We start from the raw sequence: 27,681 nt of genomic DNA, 5'->3' as shown, positions 1-27,681 counted from the left end.
CCAGGTCATGTCTTCAGTGATATGGACACAGTGGTGACAATGACAGACCCAATGATGGCGACAGGGTCCAGCCTCTCTCGTTTTGTCCTGTAGTCCACGACCAGCTCCTTGGTCTTGGCGACGTTGAGAGAGAAGTTGTTGTCCTGGCACCACTGTGTCAGGTTGTTGACCTCCCTCCTGTAGGCATCATTGTCGGTAATCAGGCCTGTGTCGTCAGCAAACTTAATCACCATGGTGGGGCTGTTCTTGGCTCTGCACTCGTGGGTGTATGTGCTGTACATGGCTGTTTGTCTTTCATGCAGGGTAGTTGTATCTGGAGACAACTTCATATTGAGAGAACTGAAATCCAGCATTGGACTATTTCTGTGATCCTGTTAGGTTAGCCTACTGAAGGTAAAAAATATGTCTTGCTTTTCATGCAGTATATTCTTGTCAAGGCTTTTTCCCCACAGGCCATCAGACTACTGAATTCATGTATCTCAGGTTGTGTGTACAGTAACTTTACATCTGTATATAGTGTACTAATATGTCCACATGTCCAGTATTGTGTGTACAGTTATATGTTGTGTATACTGTAGGTACATAGGCCATGCACTAATTATATAGAAAATATCTCCATAGAGTATATATACACCATATTTTGTGTGTACAGTTATATACAGTAGGCCATGTACAGTACAATCATATATAGCCTACACACACTAATTTTGTCTGTATATGTCGATTCTATACATTCCGGTTTTAACTTTTTACTCTTTATTTATGTCTTCTGTCTGATTGTAACATGCACCAAACAATTTCACTCACTTGTACATGAACTCAACTCAACCCGTGTGTGTGTGTGTGTGTGTGTGTGTTTCAGTTATTCTTTCTTGGCAAAATTGAAAAAACTTATTTTGAGTTATTCAGTGTTTTGTGATGTTAACAGTGACACCTTCTGGATGATTAGTGCAACAGCATGTATTTTTGAGGACTCGGGATGCTGCCCACTGGAAGCGTATGAAGGTAACTTGATTCAAATGTTCATTTTCCACTTTTGCTTGTATTATTTTAGCCAATCTGAAAATTCGAATTCAATCATGTGATTTGCATTTGAAAGATCAGAAGAAAGAAATGTAGAAATCGTTTACTAGTGCTGTTAAACAGACATGTTATATACATTATAGGCCTACTTTACAGGAAGTATTTTAGCATTGCATTTACACTGTGGGGACCCTCAAAGCTTTTAACAAGGCTTTTAACAAGTTGTGTCAAACTAATCTCGAACTAATCTCAAGTGCTACTGTTGTTCTGTCCTGGTAATCCCCTACTGTATGTTCAACTGATTCAGCTACTTACACTGACTACTTGATCAGACACTGGCATGATCTGCATTCTTCAAAAATACAAAATCATCCAGGAGGTGTCACCATTAACACAAAAAACGACTTCAATTTTACCAAGAAATACCCATCTTAGAACATTTTTAGAACAAATGATTGCTAGCTGGGTAATAACTGAAACATATATACACACACACACACACACACACACCCTCGGGCTGACAAGGGTATTGTCAAGTGTATATATCATCGAAGGCATGCCTTATAATTTACCCCAGTAACCTAACAGGACCTCAGAACTAGTCTAATGCTGGCTTTTCACTTTTCTCATATGAAGTTGTCGCCAGATCCGACTACAACTCCCTACATGAAAGACAATGATAAACAGGTAGTAGCCTATTGAAAGACAGTCTTTTTCTCTGTTATTGAAGGGCAAGAAAGTGATATTCGGCCATATAGAGTGTGGTTGTTGTTCACCTACTGTTGTTGTGAATAACAACAACAACAACAGCAGAGCAGGTTTGGCATATCCTGACATGATGAGGGAACTGTAACACACACCGTACCTATAGAAATGTAGCCCGCCAGACAGGAGTCTCTGTTTGTGACGTCTGTGAAACAACGTGAAATATCCTGTACATCTCGTGCCCCGGTGTGTATGTGTACGTGACTGATCGTGTACAGTAGGCTGTGTGTGTGTGTGTGTGTGTGTGTATGGTGGGTGGGGATGGGGGGAGTGGTGGTCCTCTATCCCCCTCCATACTGGATCATCGGTCCCAGATAGCAAGCGGATCTGGGCCATATACAGGCCAGATCTGGCCCTTGTGGCTTAGTTCCGGCCCATATATGGCCCAGAATCATTACACATCCGCTTGCTATCTGGGGTGTCTCTCATGGCTGGCAGACACACTTCCTGAGTCGTACAGCTATATGCCAATACTGTATTTTCAGACACGAGAGTCTCCACTTTCTACTGGGAGTCGCTCAAAGGCTCACATGTGATGATGTCACAGTTGAATTTGAAGTACTGATTTCTCAATGAAGTCAACTTAGAACAAAGACAGATTGTGTTTCTTCCTTATTACTGATAGACTTCAATCATCCAATCCGCCAAACAAGAGTCAATAACAACAACTGAATATACTGTGTCGCATTGGCAGAGATTTTTAATGGGGGGTACCCCACACACATACTCTGCTGCTCTTTCCACAAATGCATGTTCTATACAAATGGATCACCAATTAAAAGGGAAATAAGTTCCTTACAAATGTGCCACCATTTGAAAGGGGAATAAAACAGGCTTTCCAATGGTATCAAACTTATTGCCCAGAAGCATTATTACAACAGTAAGAAGAGTAAAAGTAGAGTAAAAATCCACCAAAAACAAATATCCAAACTTTTTGTTTCATGTTTATCATCATACTATAATAGAAGGAGTCTCTGTATTTCGATATTCTCGAGGACTGGGCACTGTATGAACAGCAGGTGTATTGCTCAGGACCCAAGGTAGTGCAGTGTTGAGTGCGAAGTTGATTGGATGAGCGGTTCTCGAGAAAGCTGCAATTAATTGTCCAGTTTTGAACAGGCATGTGTTCAAAGACCCCAGGAAGTGCAGCCAGAGGGCGCTGTGCCCGGGCACTGTTAGCAATCCCGGGCCGTTCCGAACACGCACGTTTTGAACAGTCATGGCACTAGTAGTTAACTTAAATAAAAATCAACACTAACATGTTTCGGTTTATCACAGCATAAGTGATTCATTTTGATCTGAATAATGATCAAATCTGCTTAAAACGCAGCTCAGATTTTACCCCACTATCTAATACTCCAAGAGCCCTCATCCATGAAGCACACTAGGTAGAAATCTCGTAAAGATAACGGGCGTGCTTTGGAGGAGAAGGAAGGAGAATATCTCGGTTTTGTCTCAGTCACAGTTGAACCCTATGGATGAGGAGGGCTGGAAGTACGACCCCTACCAATAAGGGCATTGACAGCGTCTGAAAGAGAGGCCAATGAATTAGTATTGGCCCCAACGCATCACACTGAGGTACGGCTAAAAGACCCTCATTCATGCCTCTAGATCATTCTACTTTGTGCGTGTGTGTGTGTGTGTGTGTGTGTGTGTGTGTGTGTGTGTGTGTGTGTGTGTGTGTGTGTGTGTGTGAGAGTGTGTGTGTGGGAGAGGGAGAGAGAGAGAGTATATCCGTTCACACCTATAAATAATTATCTATGTCAGTTACATGATAACAGAAGTCTACACACTATGAGCATGTTCATGGATAATAACCATTTTTATTCACCAATAGTTTGGGAAAAGAACAAGCACAACAACAACATTCATCTTATGTTTCAGAGACATTAGTAAGAGTTGTTTTGTTTTGAGAGGAGCTTAAAGACAACACGTGCATGGTCTGGCCTGAGGGTGCCATGGAAACCACCAATCCGAAATTGACAGTAAGGATCTAAGAAAAATACATCTACATTTTTGAGAAATGCAGGATATTGCATGAGGCTTGCCACTCAACACAGACTACAGCAACGCATACAAACCCCCCACAGAGTGAAGAGGATGGAATCTCGAGGGAACACACGATTAGTACAAGACAATTCACCAACGAAGGAAGAGGTAGAACGAGCCAGCAGGGAATAAAGGGAGAGAACTAGACGGCGTCAGAAGAGAGGTTAAAAACAGACGGATTACGGAAGGAATTGAAAGCGACGGGGAGTCGAGACACAAAGACGGGGTGTTTTTTCAGAGGGGGGGAGGCGGCGAGAGTGACAGTTGAAGCGACGACTTTAACCCCGGCCCTTTTGTCTTTCTCGCCTTTCTGCGCCGTCAGCGGCCGCCTCGGCGGCGTGACCGACGGGCGCCGGCGGCTCTGTGCTGGTGCCCCCTAGCCAGTCCCAGTGCGAGAAGAACGGCGCGAAGTTAGTCCCGGGTCTCTGGTGGTGGATGTCGTGTTTCGGCGCGCCCCCCCACAGGCCGAACGGCACCAGGTTGTGCATGGCCCAGGGGAAGTCATAGCCGCAGTGGTCCTCGGTGGACACCCAGATGTTGAAGACCATGAACCCCCAGGCGGTCAGGCAGTGGCAGCGCAGCAGCAAGGGGTCAGCGGTGGTCCAGAAGCCCACGCTGAAGAGCTCCCAGCCCGACAGGTACTGGGTGACCAGGCTGAAGGGTTGGCTGTACTGGTGGTGCACGGCGTGGAAGGTGCGGTAAAGCCACGGCACGCGGTGGTGCAGCAGGTGCCAGAGGTAGTACTGGAAGTCGAACACCACCGTGCAGCCCAGGATGCCCAGGAACAAGCCCCCGAGGGTGGGTGCGTCGCGGGGCAAAGGGGTGGGCGGCCTCCACAGCCACTGGGCAGCGGCGGCCGGGAAGATGAAGACCAGGTGATTGTAGGCGGTGACCCCCAGCGTGACCCAGATGTTGTCCCGGGAGACGGGCCGGTCCGGGTGGAGCTTGTAGCGGTTGATGCTGGGCCAGGTGGGCGCCAGCAGGTCCAGCAGGGTGTAGAGAGACACCAGCAGCAGGTAGGCGGACACAGAGAGAACAACGGGGAACAGCGGGCTCCTCAGGTGCTCGTGGTGGTTCTGGCGCAGGTAGTCCCAGGCGGGCTGCAGGGCCGACCGCTCGGACATCCTCAGAGTCAGGTCGGCCACCTCCGACATCCAAGGAAAAGACGCTACGCTCAGTAGCCCGCCTGTGTCATTCATCTTTGGAACAGCCGGGACCGATGCCTCTCTGTTAAAATGGAAATCGGAGAGAAGCTACTTTGTATGCGTTTATGCTAAAGCAAATAACCTAGTGTGGTGGCCATGCCAAAGTGGGCTGGCGGTCTGTCCTAGACTCTTATGTATGTCGAAGCGCCACCCACCCCCCAACGCCCCGCCCCCCCCCCCCCCAGATCTAAATGCAGGCGTTCTCTGAAGGCCCTTCTTTCTTGGGTTAGGGGAACCCAGCCAGGACTCTGGACCGGGGTCACAGCAGCGTTCATTTATGACCCAGATCTCCGACAGAGAGGGGGGGCTCCCATCGATCGGAAATGATCTGACTTCAAAAGAGCAGTGTTTTTTTCTCTTTTGGTTTGGGGAAACAATTTGGTCGCACTATAACCAAACCCCTGCGCTAATTTCTGTCATGATATCTGAGTTGTTTGTTTGTAGTAATTCATTTTGCTCCCATTTTAATGGGCTACTTACAAAACAATTTAAAGATTAATCTTAAATTAAGACTAATGTAATATAATGATGACATTTCGACTCACTTTGTTTATTATCTCTCTCTCTCTCTCTCACACACATTCACACTCTCTCTCTCACACACACACACACACACACACACACACACACACACACGCTGTGTATGGGTCCAGAGTAATAAATCATAGCAAAGCTGTCAGAATAGACATTGAGTTCAAAGACAGTTCTTCATCCATTTTGAATTACTGCTGGCCTGTTACACTGTTTCTTTGTATAAATGCTGAACACAAAAAGCTTTTATTAACTGTCAAAAAGGCAAGTGGCAACCACAGAGATGGTTTCTATGGTGTGGCTGAAACAATCCTGTCAGAATTTAAATGAGGCTGTTGATGATGACCATGTTCTAACTGCCAGTAACGTGCCAAAGGATCTCTCACTGACATTCATGTTTGGTAACACGTAGCTCGTCTTCACAACAGATCAGAATCGTGTAAATGCCGGTGTTAGTGATGATAACATGTATGCTTCATTGAGATAATTTACGTGCTCGCGAAGCTTTGTTGCTTCCTGACCTCTAGGGGGCAGCCACGTATCAAGGAGATAAAGGCAGCTTGGCTTGCCGATGACAGACTATGGCATAGTAGAAGAATACAGTTCATGGTTGTTGAGAAAAGCGATCTGCACATTACTTCAGCCACCTCTGAAAGACAGAGTAGATCTGTCTAACAGGTCTATTTGAGAAGAGAAACGCATTCAAAATATTCAACTTATTTTTATCTGCAGAAATGTGATACTCCTGCATAGAGGCATTATTTCATTGTCATGCAAAATAGGGATTTTATTTCTAGCCTAAGATTATTTTGCCATTTTCCCTGTTTGTTGTTCACATGTGAAACATGTTTCACATGTTTATTATTATTATATTATGTATACTATTATTTATTTATTTATTTACCTATTTATTTATTTATCTATTCATCTATTTATTATACGGAATTGGACCAAGGAGTGTTCTCATATGGAACTAGGCTAACACAGTTGTTTCAAGACCAGTAACGTTTGTGGTTTCATTTTTGTCCTTCGCTTGGCTATTCTTGTTGGGGTGAACTGACCAGCTGTTTCAAATCGCCGGACGAGATGCCCGCTTCTATGACTGGATCTACACAGCAAACAGGTCTGGAGGAGGGCTGGTCAGAAGTGTTGGGCTGGTCAGAGGTGGTGGGCTGGTCAGAGGTGTTGGGCTGGTCAGAGGTGGAGGTCTAGTCAGAGGTGGTGGGCTGGTCAGAGGTGGAGGTCTGGTCAGAGGTGATGGGCTGGTCAGAGGTGGAGGTGGAGGTCTGGTCAGAGGTGGAGGGCTGGTCTGAGGGGGAGGTGTTGGGCTGGTCAGAGGTGGAGGTCTGGTCTGAAGGGGAGGTGTTGGGCTGGTCAGAGGTGGAGGTCTGGTCTGAAGGGGAGGTGATGGGCTGGTCAGAGGTGGAGGGCTGGTCAGAGGTGGAGGTCTGGTCTGAGGGGGAGGTGTTGGGCTGGTCAGAGGTGGAGGTCTGGTCTGAGGGGGAGGTGTTGGGCTGGTCAGAGGTGGAGGTCTGGTTAGAGGTGTTGGGCTGGTCAGAGGTGTTGGGCTGGTCAGAGGTGGAGGTGGAGGTCTGGTCAGAGGTGTTGGGCTGGTCAGAGGTGGAGGGCTGGTCAGAGGTGGAGGTCTGGTCAGAGGTGGAGGTGGAGGTCTGGTCAGAGGTGGAGGGCTGGTCTGAGGGGGAGGTCTGGTCTGAGGGGGAGGTCTGGTCTGAGGGGGAGGTGTTGGGCTGGTCAGAGGTGGAGGTCTGGTCTCCAGCTGAGGCTGCCCAGCCCCTAAGCCTGAAGTGCTAACAGTAACTATAGTAACAGTACTCCTATATGCTAACATGGATATCTTAATAACAACACTATAGCTTACAATGAGAATCAGAATCAGTTTTTATGATTAAAATCGTTTTTTATTTATTTCTAAATTTGCCACCTCCACCGCCTCCACCGCCTCCTCTTCTGAGCCAAGGAAGAGGAGAGAGTCTCCCTGACTCTCAGTGGTCCAGAGAGATTGAGAGAGGAGAAGGAGATACCTCTGACCAGCCCTCCACCTCTGACCAGCCCATGTGCATATCTAGTGTGTGTACGTATTTTAATGTGTTTGCTGTATATGTCTGTGTCTGCCAACCCCCCCATCACCCCCAAAGGCCAACCACCTCCTCCCGGTACTATCTCTGTGTTGAAGAGCTCTGCATGGCAAAGAACATTCTCTCACACACACACGCACACGCACACACACAATGCACTGCTCTGGGCTTGCTTCATGTATATAATATACGGAAATCAGGGTTGTCAAACTCATTTTTGTCCCGGGCCACATAGAGATTATGGTTGCCCTCAAAGGGCTGGTTGTATCTGTAAGCCTATATACATTTATATATTTGTTACTATTGCCTCTGCATTTGATTATTATTGGTTTTCATTAACTTAACGAAAAAGTAACCCTGAAAACAGAATTGTAAATTGTAAAATAATGGCAAATAGACATTCATTTGTACAACTATTGGACAATTTATTAATTGGTTGGGGCGTTACATATCTCTGGGGAGAGACTTCCAGAGGGTGGGGTCACACGAGGGGGGGGGGGGGGGCAGACCCGTGTTTGAGGACTGCACGCTCCGGGATGGGGCATGTTGGTAGAGAAGGTCAGATAGGTACTGGGGGTCAAGGGCATGGAGGACAATTAATTTAAGAAAGATGACTGGAATGGTTAACAGAATGGTTGACAGGTCATATTGAGGAAGGCTTTTTTCTTTATTTGTACGCCTTACAATATGAGACTGACAGAAAGCTTACTGGCCTACTGGGCTATCAGAATCCAGAAGTAGCCTACTTATAACTAGGCAACATAACTAGGAATTTGCTTTCGGCCCATGGTGCATAGATGGAGACAAAATTAGACAGGGTGCAGGGACAAGACGGGACAGTGCAAAGAGGGCAGGGCCACATGAGCAGAACTAAGTGCAAATACAAAACACAATACAGTTTATAGCCTACCTATGGCAAAATGATATGTAGCAAATGGGGAAAGTAACGTTACAAAACTCATCTCGTGCGGTGATGGGACCACCTGTTCCCGAAACCTATCTGCTAACCATGTTAGAAGAATATTGTAGAGATCTATGTTCGCTAGATTAGCTAATAAGGTAGCAAGCTACTCGCCCTGTTCGCAATATGAAATCCGATATAGCCTACAGTAGCCTAATTCTGTTATAAGTGCGCCCATCTGTGTTATAATGAATGATATGGTCAGACTAGGCTGCTCCTGCAGCTGTTGGCTGTCATGACTGAACAATGAATTCATACATTTTCAACGATGATCACATGAATGAGAAATTAGTAATTTTCAATAGTATACAGTAGGGTGCTCCTACATCCATAGCACTGGTCTCCAAACGGTCTTCATCAAACCTGTTTTGGTTGGGTTCGCGGCTGTTCAGGGACTGAGGTAGGCCTAATGTTAACGGAACAAGACAGTAGCCAAACCGTTTCGTCAGCATTTTGACGTTGTGTCTCAAAGTAGGCTACTTTATGAATAGAATAACAGGACCCGGGGGGCTTTAATCGGCCACACGACACCGCTCTCTCTCATCGGATCATGGGCTGTGCGCTCGGGGGTCAGGAGCGCATGCGCGCCTCTGTCTTGGGCTCCTTTCAAATCCTACTGGCCTACGAGTAGTCTTCAAAATAACAAAACGCCCTTGAATATGAATGATTCATAGAGAGCGATTACCCTTATTTAATATCGCCAATAATGCCTATCCATCTCTATCGAAAACGTGGACAATTAACGACTGCAGCGCCGAGTGACATCTCTACGGACACTATGCTATCTGTTGTTATCCGACCAGCGCTCCTATTTAATTCTGAATGTCGGAGTGTATTAAATAAGGGGTATCGTTGGGTCTTAAGCAAAAAGAAAATAGCTTAAATCTATTTAAATATAGCCCTACATTTATTTCAATTATAGCCGCCTGGACTAGCCGTCAAATCACAGTGTTCTATCCGGTCTGTGACATCACGGGCACTACGGCGTAACATGTACACGTCACAGCGGCAAGGTACATATCTGGACTAGCCGTCCAATCACAGTGTTCTATCCGGTCTGTGACATCACGGGCACTACGGCGTAACATGTTGACGTCACAGCGGCAAGGTATATATACTGCTGTAACAAGTGAACAAGCCTCAGTGCGGTGTTCGCGATGAGACAAACATGTGGCTAAAGATTGCACTAGTGTTGGCTAGTGTATTAACTAATGATTTTAGAACCCGAAAGAGGGTGCCGTGTGGACATGGATACCAAGGTCCTGCGGCGACGCCCTTGCAGACAACCCCGTCCCAGGATCTTGATCTGGAATTCCTATGCAGGGCAGTTGTGACCGCTCTCTCTATGATCCTGATCGTGTCTTGGCTGTTTGATGAATGGAGAAATCGCCACCGAAACATTCAGGTTGGTAATCAAAGTTGCATTGTACTTTAATCATTTACAATTCAAACAATTACAGAAGCTGTTCTGTCGTTGTGAACCCTTAATGACCTCAACATCCATCTGGTATTTCCTTTATGAATTAGGATGAAAACCTTGAAGACATTGATTGGTAAGTTGATGTTTTTTTCAGTGTATCCAACCATGTGTGTGTGTGTGTGTGTGTATGTGTGTTTGTTTGTGCGTGCGCGTGTGCATGCATGTGTGAGATGTGTGTGTTTGTGTAAAATGTGTGGTATGATGCATTTTGATTGTACAAGTGTACTGAAATCATCAAAAGTCATTTTAGTTTCTTTTCTTTTATTGTATCTCAAAAGGGCCCAGCAGGACAGTGTGACAGGCCGGGTCAACAGCTGCTCTGGTATGGAGCTCTCTCGGCGTCGGAGGCTTTTTCGCAAGAAGTGGGAGGGATTCTTCCAAGGGTCGGCCATTTCCACCTTGGACTCTATGGTTAAGAGGGCTGCTGACACAGCTCCATCTGTCAGTCGACCACTTTCCATGACCAGGACCAGTAGAGTTGACAGCCCCGCTAGCGCCTTATCCACCCCCACGGCGTCTAGTGGGGTGGCGCTAAAGGGACAATCTGAGCCCGATGTTCCACGATCACCCAAGTGCCACTGGAGACAAGATCTGGAGCTCTCTCAGCGTCGGACACTTTTTCGCCAGAAGTGGGAGGGAGTCTTCCAAGGGTCGGCCATTTCCACCTTGGACTCTATGGTTAAGAGGGCTGCTGACACAGCTCCATCTGTCAGTCGACCACTTTCCATGACCAGGACCAGTAGAGTTGACAGCCCCGCTAGCGCCTTATCCACCCCCATGGCGTCTAGTGGGGTGGCGCTAAAGGGACAATCTGAGTCCGATGTTCCACGATCACCCAAGTGCCACTGGAGACAAGATCTGGAGCTCTCTCAGCGTCGGACACTTTTTCGCCAGAAGTGGGAGGGAGTCTTCCAAGGGTCGGCCATTTCCACCTTGGACTCTATGGTTAAGAGGACACCTGACACAGCCCTGTCTGACGCAGTCCCTTCTATCACTGCTCAATCTGTCTCTCCTCTTCCCCCTACTCCTCCTCCTCCTCCCCCTACTCCACCACCACCATGCCCCCCTACTCCTCCTCCTCCTCCCCCTACTCCACCACCACCACGCCCCCCTACTCCTCCTCCCCCTACTCCACCACCACGCCCCCCTACTACTCCTCCTCCACCATTCGCGATGACCAAGACCGTTAGAGTTGACAGCCCCGCTAGCGCCTTATCCACCCCCACGGCGTCTAGTGGGGTGGCGCTAAAGGGACAATCTGAGTCCGATGTTCCACGATCACCCAAGTGCCACTGGAGACAAGATCTGGAGCTCTCTCAGCGTCGGACACTTTTTCGCCAGAAGTGGGAGGGAGTCTTCCAAGGGTCGGCCATTTCCACCTTGGACTCTATGGTTAAGAGGGCTGCTGACACAGCTCCATCTGTCAGTCGACCACTTTCCATGACCAGGACCAGTAGAGTTGACAGCCCCGCTAGCGCCTTATCCACCCCCATGGCGTCTAGTGGGGTGGCGCTAAAGGGACAATCTGAGCCCGATGTTCCACGATCACCCAAGTGCCACTGGAGACAAGATCTGGAGCTCTCTCAGCGTCGGACACTTTTTCGCCAGAAGTGGGAGGGAGTCTTCCAAGGGTCGGCCATTTCCACCTTGGACTCTATGGTTAAGAGGGCTGCTGACACAGCTCCATCTGTCAGTCGACCACTTTCCATGACCAGGACCAGTAGAGTTGACAGCCCCGCTAGCGCCTTATCCACCCCCATGGCGTCTAGTGGGGTGGCGCTAAAGGGACAATCTGAGTCCGATGTTCCACGATCACCCAAGTGCCACTGGAGACAAGATCTGGAGCTCTCTCAGCGTCGGACACTTTTTCGCCAGAAGTGGGAGGGAGTCTTCCAAGGGTCGGCCATTTCCACCTTGGACTCTATGGTTAAGAGGACACCTGACACAGCCCTCTCTGACGCAGTCCCTTCTATCACTGCTCAATCTGTCTCTCCTCTTCCCCCTACTCCTCCTCCTCCTCCCCCTACTCCACCACCACCATGCCCCCCTACTCCTCCTCCTCCTCCCCCAACTCCACCACCACGCCCCCCTCCTCCTCCTCCCCCTACTCCACCACCATGCCCCCCTACTACTCCTCCTCCACCATTCGCGATGACCAAGACCGTTAGAGTTGACAGCCCCGCTAGCGCCTTATCCACCCCCACGGCGTCTAGTGGGGTGGCGCTAAAGGGACAATCTGAGTCCGATGTTCCACGATCACCCAAGTGCCACTGGAGACAAGATCTGGAGCTCTCTCAGCGTCGGACACTTTTTCGCCAGAAGTGGGAGGGAGTCTTCCAAGGGTCGGCCATTTCCACCTTGGACTCTATGGTTAAGAGGGCTGCTGACACAGCTCCATCTGTCAGTCGACCACTTTCCATGACCAGGACCAGTAGAGTTGACAGCCCCGCTAGCGCCTTATCCACCCCCATGGCGTCTAGTGGGGTGGCGCTAAAGGGACAATCTGACTCCGATGTTCCACGATCACCCAAGTGCCACTGGAGACAAGATCTGGAGCTCTCTCAGCGTCGGAGGCTTTTTCGCAAGAAGTGGGAGGGAGCCATTTCCACCTTGGACTCTCTGATGAAGAGGACACCTGACACAGCCCTGTCTGACGCAGTCCCTTCTATCACTGCTCAATCTGTCTCTCCTCTTCCCCCTACTCCACCACCACCATGCCCCCCTACTCCTCTTCCTCCTCCCCCTACTCCACCACCACGCCCCCCTACTCCTCCTCCCCCTACTCCTCCTCCTCCTCCCCCTACTCCACCACCACGCCCCCCTACTCCTCCTCCTCCACCTACTCCACCAACACGCCCCCCTACTCCTCCTCCTCCTCCCCCTACTCCACCACCACGCCCCCCTACTCCACCACCACACCCCCCTACATTTCCACCTTGGACTCTATGGTTAAGAGGGCTGCTGACACGGCTCCATCTGTCAGTCGACCACTTTCCATGACCAGGACCAGTAGAGTTGACAGCCCCGCTAGCGCCTTATCCACCCCCATGGCGTCTAGTGGGGTGGCGCTAAAGGGACAATCTGACTCCGATGTTCCACGATCACCCAAGTGCCACTGGAGACAAGATCTGGAGCTCTCTCAGCGTCGGAGGCTTTTTCGCAAGAAGTGGGAGGGAGTCTTCCAAGGGTCGGCCCTTGGAAGCCATTTGCGATGACCAAGACCGTTAGAGGAGACAGCCCCGCTAGTACCTTATCCACCCCCATGGCATCTAGTGGGGTGCTGGTAAAGTGGCAAACATTCCACGATCTCAGGGTGTGTGAAGAAGTGTCATCTAGACCATCACCATCTACCCCATTGGCCTCAGATTAGGTTTGTTCAGTTTGGGGTTACTTGTTATTATGTCTTGTGCTTGTACTGATTTCATTTGAGAATAAAGTCTCTGAACATTCTCTGCCTGTGGACTAAGACACTTTGTGCAATAAAATGTGTAATAAAAATTGAATTAAAGCCGCAAGCAACAATGAGACGAGGTCCTACGGTTACGCCCCCTTAAAGCTCAATGAGATTTGAGAAGAATGAGAAACTTTTTTATGGTTCAATATTCACTTTTACTTCCTATTAGTTTATGAATTGGCCTTAGCAAGACCCCAAAAATCATTTTCGTGACATGAGACTGCATGAGACCCTGTGAATTTAATTTCGGTATACTGGTTAGTACACTGGCGGGAAATCTTGTGGTGGAAATGGAAGTGACACGTTCTGCGTGTCACAATATCAGGAAGACAACAAACTTTGCCCAGCGAAACAAAATCTACATGCACATACTGTACAAGAAAGAAGACTGGTATTTACCTGCATTGAAGACATCCTTCCAGAAAGTAGCTACAATCTTCCGATCCAGTCTGCGCACGCACGTTTGTTATCATTTTTCCCCCATCATTACAGCGAGTGAGTGGGGGATTGTGGGAAGTGTGGTTAAAACGCAGTGCCGATTTTATCACGACCAGAGGGGCTGCCAAAGTGCCGAGTTATCTTGTGTAGCTTTAATCAAATAGAAAATGTCTTAGTACATCTTTGCAAATTATTAAGTACAATAGCCTACACGTAGCACAATTACCAATTGAATATACCTTGCTGAACTAAACTGACTGTTGCTTCTCAGTCAAATGGTTGTACTCTCCAAAACATGTAAGCATCTTTTCATTGTGTGAGTCATCACATGCAAAACAGTCCATTCAATTGTCACAATTGAACATAATACCATGAATATCATCACATTACATTATATGAATCTCTTGTAGAACATTTGCTAAATTGATTACAGTAATTGACTGCCAGGTGAAACTAGAACTTGACTAATGAAGGGTGAGTGTCACACATTCTCATTTCATTCTCAGATGACCAATCAAACACTATGTTTAGTTACCTGACAGGTGCTATCCATGAGTATGATTTTTACCAAACATATATTAAGAGCATATCAGAGAGAATAAGAGAGAATCAGTACAATTAGAATCAGAATCTGAACATGGAGGCACCTGGCCAGGTAAATGAACAAGGACAACTGGCTGCTCGAGGAAGAGCAAGAAGAGGAAGAGGAGTAGGGGGGCGTGGTGGAGGAGTAGTGGGAAGAGGAGGAGGGGGGCGTGGTGGAGGAGTAGGGGGAAGAGGAGGAGGAGTAGGGGGGCGTGGTGGAGGAGTAGTGGGAAGAGGAGGAGGGGGGCGTGGTGGTGGAGTAGGGGGAGGAGGAGGAGGAGTAGGGGGAAGTGGTGGTGGAGTAGGGGGAAGAGGAGGAGGAGTAGGGGGGCGTGGTGGAGGAGTAGTGGGAAGAGGAGGAGGGGGGCGTGGTGGTGGAGTGCTCTGTTGGTTTATATGGTTGTAGATTGACATTCTACCAACCTGGAGGATGATCAATAACTTTAGCCTGGAGACCTGAGGAGACAAGTAGACAGGGAAGAAATGAGCATCAGCAAGACTCTCCTCCCCTCCCTCCTCTCTTGGTATCAGTGTGTGTCAGCTCAATCACTTTAACCTGAGTTAGAGAGGGTGAGGATCTCACACATACAGCTACATCCAAGGGCATTCCCGTGTTACCCACTCTGTTGCGCGTGCGGAGTGAGTGGAGAGCAGAGAAGACTCTGATTCTCATCCCAAGCTTATATTTTACAAATTAGTTATTTTATTTGATGCACTGGGCGCTGATACGCAAATTTTAGCTGTCACCAGGTCAATCAATCAATCAAAGCTTTATTTGTATAGCGCATTTCATACCCAGAGGCAACACAATGGGCTTTACAGAGAACAAGGGAGGTGGGCAGACATCCCACCCCTACATATTCCAGAGGGAAGAAAAAAAACAGTAGTAGTTTTACTACAAACCAGGTAGTTTTTCCAAAGTGCTTGAAAAACTATTTGTACAAAAACTGGATATGTTCATTGAAAAGAATGCAGTGTTGAGTGAGAGCCAGTATGGGTTTAGGTCCAACCGTTCTACAGCTTCAGCTCTGATGAAGACAGCTTCAGACAGTAAGAAGTATACAATAGGGGTGTTTATTGATCTAAAAAAAGCATTTGACACCATTGATCATTATCAAAGTTAGTCTACATACGGTGTGAGAGGAATGGTCTTAGACTGGTTAAGCAGCTATTTAGATAACAGACAACAGTATGTTCAGTTTGCTGGTATCACATCAGAGCATATAAGAATTGAATGTGGAATTCCTCAAGGTTCAGTTTCATTTTATATATTAATATTTGTGATGTATCGAATATATTGCGATTTGTACTTTTTGCAGATGACACCAATTTTTATAGTTCTGTATATGTTTTAAAAACTTTTGCAAATACAATTGAACAAGAAATGGTCAAACTTAAACAATGGTTTGTTGAAAATAAGTTATCATTAAATCTAAAAAAAATAAAAAAAGAATTTTAGTAAGAGAAAAAAATCATGAAAATGTGTTACTATCAATAGATGGAAGCAATATTGAAAGACTATCTGAACTACGATTTTTGGGAGTAATATTAGATGATGGTCTGACATGAAAATCGCATATATCACATATTAGTAAAAATATGTCAGAGAGTATTTTTGTGTTAAACAAAGTTAAATATATGTTGAATCACAATGCAATGCGAACACCGTACTGTTCACTCCTATTGCCATACATCAGCTACAGTGTGGAAGTGTGGGGTAATACATCAGCTACTGTGTGGAAGTGTGAGGTAATACATGTGCTACTGTGTGGAAGTGTGGGGTAATACATCAGCTACAGTGTGGACATGTGGGGTAATACATCAGCTACTGTGTGGAAGTGTGAGGTAATACATCAGATACTGTGTTGAAGTGTGGGGTAATACATCAGCTAATGTGTGGAAGTGTGAGGTAATACATCAGTGACTGTGTGAAAGTTTGTGGTAATACATCAGCTACTGTGTGGAAGTGTGGGGTAATACATCAGCTACTGTGTGGAAGTGTGAGGTAATACATCAGCTACTGTGTGGAAGTGTGGGGTAATGCATCAGCTACTGTGTGGAAGAGTAGGGTAATACATCACCTAATGTGTGGAAGTGTGAGGTAATAAATCAGTGACTGTGTGGAAGTCTGTGGTAATACATCAGCTACCGTGTGGAAGTGTGGGGTAATACATCAGCTACTGTGTGGAAGTGTGAGGTAATACATCAGCTACTGTGTGGAAGTGTGAGGTAATACATGTGCTACTGTGTGGAAGTGCGGGGTAATACATCAGCTACTGTGTGGAAGTGTGAGGTAATACATGTGCTACTGTGTGGAAGTGTGGGGTAATACATCAGCTACTGTGTGGAAGTGTGGGCACATACATCAGCTACTGTTTGGAAGTGTGGGGTAATACATCAGCTACTGTGTGGAAGTGTGGGGTAATACATCAGCTACTGTGTGGAAGTGTGGGGTAATACATCAGCTACTGTGTGGAAGTGTGGGGTAATACATCGGCTAAGGTGTGGACATGTGGGGTTATACATCAGCTACTGTGTGGAAGTGTGAGGTAATACATCAGATACTGTGTGTAAGTGTGGGGTAATACATCAGCTACTGTGTGGAAATGTGAGGTAATACATCAGCTAATGTGTGGAAGTGTGGGGTAACACATCGGCTACTGTGTGGAGGTGTGCGGTAATACATCACTAATGTGTGGAAGTGTGGGGTAATACATCAGCTACTGTGTGGAAGTGTGGGGTAATACATCAGGTACTGTGTGGAAGTGTGGGGTAATACATCAGCTACTGTGTGGAAGTGTGGGGTAATACATCGGCTAAGGTGTGGACATGTGGGGTAATACATCAGCTACTGTGTGGAAGTGTGAGGTAATACATCAGATACTGTGTGTAAGTGTGGGGTAATACATCAGCTACTGTGTGGAAATGTGAGGTAATACATCAGCTAATGTGTGGAAGTGTGGGGTAACAAATCGGCTACTGTGTGGAGGTGTGCGGTAATACATCAGCTACTGTGTGGAAGTGTGGGGTAATACACCAGGTACTGTGTCGAAGTGTGGGGTAATACATCAGCTACTGTGTGGAAGTGTGGGGTAATACATCGGCTACTGTGTGGAAGTGTGAGGTAATACATCGGCTACTGTGTGGAAGTGTGGGGTAATACATCAGCTACTGTGTGGAAGTGTGGTGTAATACATCAGCTACTGTGTGGAGGTGTGGGGTAATACATCAGCTACTGTGTGGAAGTGTGGGTAATACATCGGCTACTGTGTGGAAGTGTGGGGTAATACATCAGCTACTGTGTGGAGGTGTGCGGTAATACATCAGCTAATGTGTGGAAGTGTGGGGTAATACATCAGTTACTGTGTGGAAGTGTGGGGTAATACATCAGCTACTGTCTGGAAGTGTGAGGTAATACATCAGCTACTGTGTGGAAGTGTGAGGTAATACATCAGCTACTGTGTGGAAGTGTGAGGTATTACATCAGCTACTGTGTGGAAGTGTGGGGTATTACATCAGCTACTGTGTGGAAGTGTGGGGTAATACATTGGCTACTGTGTGGAAGTGTGGTGTAATACATCGGCTACTGTGTGGAGGTGTGCGGTAATACATCAGCTAATGTGTGGAAGTGTGGGGAAGTGTGGGGTAATTCATCAGCTACTGTGTGGAAACTGTGAGGTAATACATCAGCTACTGTGTGGGAGTGTGAGGTAATACATCAGCTACTGTGTGGAAGTGTGTGGTAATACATCAGCTACTGTGTGGAAGTGTGGGGTAATACATCGGCTACTGTGTGGAAGTGTGTGGTAATACATCAGCTACTGTGTGGAAGTGTGAGGTAATACATCAGCCACTGTGTGGAAGTGTGGAGTAATACATCAGCTACTGTGTGGAAGTGTGAGGTAATACATCAGCTACTGTGTGGAAGTGTGGGATAATACATCAGCTACTGTGTGGAAGTGTGAGGTAATAAATCAGTGACTGTGTGGAAGTTTGTGGTAATACATCATCTAATGTGTGGAAGTGTGGGGTAATACACCAGCTACTGTGTGGAAGTGTGGGGTAATACACCAGCTACTGTGTGGAAGTGTTGGGTTATACATCAGCTACTGTGTGGAAGTGTGAGGTAATACATCAGCTACTGTGTGGAAGTGTGAGGTCATACATGTGCTACTGTGTGGAAGTGTGGGGTAATACATCAGCTACTGTGTGGAAGTGTGGGGTATACATCAGCTACTGTGTGGAACTGTGAGGTAATACATCAGCTACTGTCTGGAAATGTGAGGTAATACATCAGTGACTGTGTGGACGTTTGTGGTAATACATCAGCTACTGTGTGGAAGTGTGGGGTAATACATCGGCTACTGTGTGGAAGTGTGAGGTAATACATCAGCTACTGTGTGGAAGTGTGGAGTAATACATCAGCTACTGTGTGGAAGTGTGGGGTAATACATCAGCTACTGTGTGGAAGTGTGGGGTAATACATCAGCTACTGTGGGGAAGTGTGGGGTAATTCATCAGCTACTGTGTGGAAACTGTGAGGTAATACATCAGCTACTGTGTGGGAGTGTGAGGTAATACATCAGCTACTGTGTGGAAGTGTGTGGTAATACATCAGCTACTGTGTGGAAGTGTGGGGTAATACATCGGCTACTGTGTGGAAGTGTGTGGTAATACATCAGCTACTGTGTGGAGGTGTGAGGTAATACATCAGCCACTGTGTGGAAGTGTGGAGTAATACATCAGCTACTGTGTGGAAGTGTGAGGTAATACATCAGCTACTGTGTGGAAGTGTGGGATAATACATCAGCTACTGTGTGGAAGTGTGAGGTAATAAATCAGTGACTGTGTGGAAGTTTGTGGTAATACATCATCTAATGTGTGGAAGTGTGGGGTAATACACCAGCTACTGTGTGGAAGTGTTGGGTTATACATCAGCTACTGTGTGGAAGTGTGAGGTAATACATCAGCTACTGTGTGGAAGTGTGAGGTCATACATGTGCTACTGTGTGGAAGTGTGGGGTAATACATCAGCTACTGTGTGGAAGTGTGGGGTATACATCAGCTACTGTGTGGAACTGTGAGGTAATACATCAGCTACTGTCTGGAAATGTGAGGTAATACATCAGTGACTGTGTGGACGTTTGTGGTAATACATCAGCTACTGTGTGGAAGTGTGGGGTAATACATCGGCTACTGTGTGGAAGTGTGAGGTAATACATCAGCTACTGTGTGGAAGTGTGGAGTAATACATCAGCTACTGTGTGGAAGTGTGGGGTAATACATCAGCTACTGTGTGGAAGTGTGGGGTAATACATCAGCTACTGTGTGGAAGTGTGGGCTAATACATCAGCTACTGTTTGGAAGTGTGGGGTAATACATCAGCTACTGTGTGGAAGTGTGGGGTAATACACCGGCTACTGTGTGGAACTGTGAGGTAATACATCGGCTACTGTGTGGAAGTGTGAGGTCATACATGTGCTACTGTGTGGAAGTGTGGGCTAATACATCAGCTACTGTGTGGAAGTGTGGGGTAATACATCAGATACTGTGTGGAAGTGTGGGGTAATACATCATCTACTGTGTGGAAATGTGAGGTAATACATCAGCTAATGTGTGGAAGTGTAAGGTAATACATGTGCTACTGTGTGGAAGTGTGGGGTAATACATCAGCTACTGTGTGGAAGAGTAGGGTAATACATCAGCTACTGTGTGGAAGTGTGGGGTCATACATCAGCTAATGTGTGGATGTGTGGGGTAATACATCAGGTACTGTGTGGAGGTGTGGGGTAATACATCAGGTACTGTGTGGAAGTGTGGGGTAATACATCAGCTACTGTGCGGAAGTGTGGGGTAATACATCGGCTACTGTGTGGAAGTGTGAGGTAATACATCAGCTACTGTGTGGAAGTGTGAGGTAATACATGTGCTACTGTGTGGAAGTGTGGGGTAATACATCAGCTACTGTGTGGAAGAGTAGGGTAATACATCAGCTACTGTGTGGAAGTGTGGGGTAATACATCAGCTACTGTGTGGAAGTGTGAGGTAATACATCGGCTACTGTGTGGAAGTGTGAGGTAATACATGTGCTACTGTGTGGAAGTGTGGGGTTATACATCAGCTAATGTGTGGAAGTGTGGGGTAATACATCAGTTACTGTGTGGAAGTGTGAGGTAATACATCAGCTACTGTGTGGAAGTGTTGGGTAATACATCAGCTACTGTGTGGAAGTGTGAGGTAATACATGTGCTACTGTGTGGAAGTGTGGGGTAATACATCAGCTACTGTGTGGAAGTGTGGGGTATACATCAGCTACTGTGTGGAACTGTGAGGTAATACATCAGCTACTGTGTGGAAATGTGAGGTAATACATCAGTGACTGTGTGGAAGTGTGGTCTAATATATCAGCTACTGTGTGGAAGTGTGGGGTAATACATCAGCTACTGTGTGGAAGTGTAGGGTAATACATCAGCTACTGTGTGGAAGTGTGGTCTAATACATCAGCTACTGTTTGGAAGTGTGGGCTAATACATCAGCTACTGTGTGGAAGTGTGAGGTCATGCATGTGCTACTGTGTGGACGTGTGAGGTAATACATCAGCTACTGTGTGGAAGTGTGGAGTAATACATCAGAGGAACATAAAACCATTGTACATGCAACAGAAGAGAGCTGTCAGAATTATTCATAAAGCAAGTTTTCGGAAACACACAAATATATGATTTATTACACAACGGTATAGATCTGGTCCATTGTCTCTATTGGTCAGTTTGCATTACAGCCGTGGCGATAACCTCGATATCCCCACTCTAAAAAGGAATGTTCGCACATCTTTTAATATCAATCCACCTCTTATTAGCAGGCCTAGCCGTGGCAGCGTCCAGATCAATGTTTACAAAGATGTGCTGTAGCATTGTCGTTACCTGGCAACGTTCGTTTTTTCAGTGGAAGTATCCGCAAATTATTAACAAATAGTTCCATTTAAAATACATTTTAAAGTTCGTATTGTCTTTCTTTTTGAAATATTGACGGATAAATGTGGCAACCGTTGTAGCCTATAAAAGCATTATGGAACTCGAAGCCGTGGGATGTCACGGATATCGTCACGGCTAGCCGGGTGTCGTCACGGGTATCGTCACTCCCGCTAGCCGTGGCGATATCCGTGACATCCCACTGCTTCTCGTTCCATTATGCTTTATTAAATCTGGACTATTGAAATTGAAAGAGCAAATTCAGTTATAGACACTGATAATTATGCACAAGGCAAAAAGTAAAACAGTACCAGTTAATTTACAAAAGTTGTTTGTTTTCACTTGAATGATGATCACAGTGCCTATGCACGGACCACATTAAGACAGATGTGTAGGCCTACTGCAGTGGTGGGTGTCAAACTATGGAACTCCTTGCATAATGAGCTAAAGCACTGTAGTACAATATTTCAATTTAAAAAAAAAAAATCAGACTATGAAGATGCATAGTTTGGTTTTGACCTTGGATTATTATTTATTTATTTGACCTTGGATTATTATTATTTGACCTTATGATTATTATTTAGGGGCAGGTAAAAATAAGATTTTATCTTCATCCTGCTCCTTTTCGATCATGGATGATGATGATGTGGAAATTGAAGCATTATTTGTCTGTTTAGTTGATACATTTTACTCATCTATGTGAGAAATAAAAATTAATTCATTCATACTTTCCGGATGCACTGTATTTGTATAGGCTAGGCCTACTATAGTTTCCCCAGGAACACACACAATCCCACCTCCCTCAGGTGAGGTCTGCTGGGGCCCTCGGCTCAAAATAAAATCACACCCAGGTGGGGAAGTAAGCTGTGCTGGGCTTATGAGCAATCTCTCCTGCCCTCTGCTGGTGTGCAATGGCATTGGTCTAAATGTTCATGCTACAAACAGACACAAACACTAACGGACACCTCTTAAAAACCACCTGGCTTCATCACGAAGAATCTGGTTCGATCCAGCTCACGCTGAACGTACAGCGAGTACAGTAGCCTATAGCCTAACCCTCCCACAATGCATCACTTCGTCCACAATCCTATGGGAATATGACACAGGGAAAATCAAGAAGACATTTCTGATTGTTATGCCTGGACGTTTCCCTGTCTCTCAGTGTGGGACGTTGTGTAGATTGCCCACACACACACACACACAAACATACCAGATTGCCAGTAATATGCTATGTCACATTCCCAGTCAGAACTCATTAGTAGTGTATAGGGGTTCAGTGTGTAGCGACAGTAAGACAAATAAAACATTATGGAACCAATACATGACTTGCATGTTTAAAATAATATACTGTCTGTACCATAGACTGTCATATATCAGTATGTCCAAACAGCTATTATCATTTGGGCTTTATGAAATACAGAGGAAGAGCATTTAAATTGGGGTCAAGGGAGAGGCAGGAAACATGACTGATGCATTGTGGGTTCAACCACAGCTTGTTGCTGTATAGTCTACAGTCAGTCTTCAGCTGACACAGTTGGTTACTTTAAAAAAATATATATTTAAGCCTTTATTTAAACAGGTAAAATCACGTTGAGACCCAGGGGCTCATTTACAGTACAAGTGCGACCTGTATCAAACGGCAACAAAGAGTTAGTGGAACAGCAGTGAGCAGTCTGGTGTGATTGTACACAGTTCTCCACCTACACCTGCTTTTCTTGCTCATGGATAAATAACACTCTCCATAGCATCACTGAGATTCATACAGATACTAATTCGCTTTGGGGGCTGACAGCCCACACAAACCCTGATCACAGCCCATATCAACTGTCTATTAAAGTAAATAACTGTATAACAAACGACCACGATTTACAGTCCTATATTCAGCCGAAATCTCAGTCGGGTGGTGGAACATCATCAACTAGGCCCCCTTTTACCGGTTGACTTTGGTGGAAGGATCCCTGGACGACGTCACACGGCCCTGTCCCCGAGTCCTCGGAGGAGCGTGTCCTCTCTGCTCTGCTTCAACCCAGTCTGTTTTAAGTGTCATGAGAACCGTAGCCTACTAACCGTGTGGGTCTATTTTTGGGGGCCGGGATACACGGTACTCGGCTGGCAGCGAAGTGGCCCCGCAGAGAGGGCCCCTCCTCGGCGGATGAATCCACCGGGGACCGCCTGGGTTACACGGGTACATGTTTGTTTTTCTCCCAGTGCCTCTTTGATTAAAACCGGAGAAAGAGGACACGGTTACCATGGGGCCCTCTCACCTGTGGAAATAATTATCGCCATGGTGATGGAGGATGGCTGCCAGCTTCCTCATAAACAGGGTCAGCCGCAGTGGCTCAGACACACACACACACACACCTGACTTCCTCAGCTCTCCAACCAGGTAAGCACCGCTCCCCTGCTGTGTCGCACTGTTAGTGGACTACTTGTGACTCGGACTTATCGCCTGCAATTGCCATTGTTTGCTGTTGCCTCCTCATATGAAGTGAGTATAAAGGGACATTCCACTGAATTTCTTTTTTCCCAGCAGGCCGCGAGACTCGCCAACCCTCCTATCGTCATGCCGAGTCAGCTCGAGGGCGCCATGGACGCACTTATAGCGGTTTTCTACAACTACTCAGGAAACGAAGGAGACAAATACAAACTCAACAAAGGAGAGCTGAAACAGCTTCTCAACAGCGAACTCACTGACTTTCTCACGGTAAAGTCGCCTAATTTTATATTTAACTTTGTATACCTCATTGAGACCTTTCTGTTAAACATAACTGTAAAACCACTTTGCAATGACGGAATTAATTTAATTACAGGAAGCTAGCTGTCTTCTGGTGGAATAATTTTCAAAGTTGTTTTAAAGCTCAATGGATCAGAAGCAATGTGAATAAGCTGTTTTTATTTGGCACAGTGCAAGAGGTGTCAGAAGTAATTGCTCTCCATCTTGAAATATGTTTAAGAATAGTTTTGTACACATTAGCTGTTTGGTGAACCCTAAATTAATTGTTGGCTTGGATAAGAAATCATCTTGATATAGAAATCGGCTGACATTTTGAGTTGTAAGCCCACACATCTTGAAGAGAAAAATCACATCCGGCAATTATTTTGTGAACAACATGTTAATGATTGGAAATTGTCTATTGGAGTGTGACCTTTCCAACTTGTTTTTTTCCTCAGTTGATCTACAGTATAGAGAAAAGCAGTAATTATTTTGTGTAGTGTTTATGAATAGGTTTGGCTTGGCTGACACCTTGTGAATGGAATTAGACAGATTATGTATATTGAATTTAATGATTTTAATGTGTGTGCGTGTGCGTGTGTGTGTGTGTGTGTGTGTGTGTGTGTGTGTGTGTGTGTGTGTGTGCTTGCCGTAAAAGCAGGCTGTCTGTAGCTGGCTGGCGTCGGTGCTTGTGTGGGAGTGTCTAGGTCTCTGTGTGTGTGTGTGTGTGTGTGTGTGTGTGTGTGTGTGTGTGTGTGTGTGTGTGTGTGTGTGTGTGTGTGTGTGTGCGTGCCGTAAAAGCAGGCTGTCTGTAGCTGGCTGGCGTCGGTGCTTGTGTGGGAGTGTCTAGGTCTGTGTGTGTGTGTGTGTGTGTGTGTGTGTGTGTGTGTGTATGCGTCCGGGTCTGTGTGTGTGTGTGTGTGTGCGCTCTAATGAATAAGCTCCTGTCATGGGAGACCAGAGGGCGTAGAGGATGAGGAGTCAAACCTCTCCTCCCTTCATTTTCTCTCTCTCTCCTCCTCCCTCCTGTGGTCGGAAGCCTCAGGTGCTTACACATCATCATCATCATCATCAGTGGCCCATGTCACTGCCAAATATAGACACCCCCTGTGATGTCACCCGTCCCCAAAGCGTGTCCCTCCAGAGTAGAAACTGTCCTGGTCTTCTAGCAGAGCAGCACTCTGCTCACCTCTCTAGAAGGGCAGGCGGAAACATAGCTCTAACGAAATCATAATATCTTAATATTCTTAATATTTTTGATATTGCGTACTTCGTCCTGCGCTGAGGTAACCACTCATTCATACTCAGGGTAACACTTGGCTACACCGCGAAAACGATCCAATATTTCACTTTGCGTGTGATTTGTTTATTCTATAATGATGATATTTTCAATGTAAGCCTTTTCCAATAAGCTTAGAATTACTCTAAGCTTGGTCCAATCTAATGTGGATCCAACCCCCTCAGAGATTCCTTCAATAGCTTCTTATTCACTCAGCCCTGAGTCTGCTTCCCCCTCTGGTGCCCTCCTCTGGTGTGTGTGTGTGTGTGTGTGTGTGTGTGTGTGTGTGTGTGTGTGTGTGTGTGTGGGAGGGGATGGGGGGGGCACGGACGACAGAAGCCACTTAAAGACCCCAGATTTCTCCCCAGGGGAGAATGGTGGATCCACAATACAAAATTGTTGTGCCGAGTTTCTCCATCCCGTGGATATGAGAGATGTTGTTAGTTCACGGGTCATTTGACCCCATCAGACCCAGCCTGGCAGTGAGGAGCAGGATCAGAGGCCCTGGGTGGTGGGAGGAGCCTTCTGGAGCTCCGCTAGCCACCCATCCTCTGAGCGGCCCCAGGACTCTCCTCACATCTGCTCCATCTCAGACAGGCGGTCGTAGACGTCTGCTCAGATCGAAGACTGCTGTCCGGAGGGATGGGATTTATTGCTCAAGCCGTACGTTTCAATGATCAATAGTTGACATTAAGGCCGGATTCATAGTCGACGCAAACTACATAAGCGCAAGCAACGCAAGCTTCGCAAGGCCACGCAAGATCTCGCTGCGTCCTTGCGTGTGTCATGCCGAAATTTGTCACTTGACGCAAGCAATAGTGCAATTCCTTGCATTTCCACGAAACAAAACACAGAACGCAAGCTCTCGAGTCATGTTGGAGCTTGCGTTCACAGCGTAGCTTGCGTTGTTTACGTCGACTATGAATCAGGCCTTAGACTGACAGTCCATTGACCTGGTGTGTTCAGATGTAGATGTGTTCATAGACCCAGAAGACAAAATGTGATGGGAGGCGTTATCCAAGACTTCTGTTCATCATCCTGGTCCTTGATTAGCTCACAGGTGGATTTGTTTATCATCCTGGTCCTTGATTAGCTCACAGGGTGATTTGTTTATCATCCTGGTCCTTGATTAGCTCACAGGGTGATTTGTTTATCATCCTGGTCCTTGATTAGCTCACAGGTGGATTTGTTTATCATCCTGGTCCTTGATTAGCTCACAGGTGGATTTGTTTGCTAGATTGATCATGAGTTGCGGTACGTGTTTCTTCCTTTGTCTCGTTCTCAGTCTCAGAAAGACCCCATGCTGGTGGAGAAGATCATGAACGACCTGGACTCCAACCAGGACAACGAGGTGGACTTCAACGAGTTTGTGGTGCTGGTGGCCGCCCTCACCGTCGCCTGCAATGACTTCTTCCAGGAGCAGAAGAAGAAGAAAGCCAACTAGAGTTGTACCAGAAGGCCCTGGGGGTCCGACCATCTTCCCAGTGCCTAAACCCACACGTTTACTTCCATCGCTGGTTAAATATTTGTTTGTTTGTTTTGTCATCATTCACTCTGTTACAGAAATCCTCCCTGAAGGCTAAGATTCGTTTGATCAAACGTCTACTTTGATACCCTGTCGTGTTTTGTTCATGTTAAATGCTTTTAAAAATGCTTGTTTATAAAAACACATTTCTTCCTCTCTGCTAGTCATGTTAACACTGATGACTGTAGTTTGCTAGCATGCTGTGGCCAGGCATCACACTGGCTGACAACTCCCTGGGGTTTTCTGCAGATGTCATACCAATTGTTTGGATAATAGATTGATTGTTTGGATAATAGATTAATTTTTTGGATAATTGATTGATTGATTGATTGATTGATTGATTGATTGATTGATTGATTGATTGATTGATTGATTTACTCGGCCATTCATTTATTCACAGGTTTTTGTTGCATAAATGTTTGTCACATTCAAAACAAGACTGTTTTTTATTTGTACTGTATTAGTTTGTATTTGGTATACTGTAAACAATGTGTTATGCAATAAACAACATTGGGCAATTTTTTCAACTTTATTTGCAGTCATTATGTAAATTGTTAGGAAACATGTAATTGTAAATCTGTCTAACAAAAATATAAAATATTGACATTG

General features: G+C 46.1%; 2 protein-coding genes across 2 annotated transcripts; one reads left to right on the top strand and one right to left on the bottom strand.

The window, feature by feature from the left end:
* Window positions 1-4,115: 4,115 nt before the first annotated feature.
* On the bottom strand, window positions 4,116-5,036 carry ch25hl2 (cholesterol 25-hydroxylase like 2; the record flags this gene model as incomplete). The annotated part of the gene is made up of 1 exon (XM_084455263.1): window positions 4,116-5,036. The coding sequence occupies one exon, from the start codon at window positions 5,034-5,036 to the stop codon at window positions 4,116-4,118; it is 921 nt and encodes a 306-aa protein (XP_084311389.1).
* Window positions 5,037-24,118: 19,082 nt separating this feature from the next.
* Window positions 24,119-26,991, top strand: s100z (S100 calcium binding protein Z; the record flags this gene model as incomplete). The annotated part of the gene is made up of 2 exons (XM_084452262.1): window positions 24,119-24,259; window positions 26,833-26,991. 2 exons carry the CDS (start codon window positions 24,119-24,121, stop codon window positions 26,989-26,991), a joined length of 300 nt encoding a protein of 99 aa, XP_084308388.1.
* Window positions 26,992-27,681: the final 690 nt, after the last annotated feature.

This window comes from Borostomias antarcticus, assembly GCF_949987555.1.
Source record: "Borostomias antarcticus genome assembly, chromosome: 2".
NCBI lineage: Eukaryota > Metazoa > Chordata > Actinopteri > Stomiiformes > Stomiidae > Borostomias > Borostomias antarcticus.
This window is presented reverse-complemented; position numbering and strand designations above follow the sequence as displayed.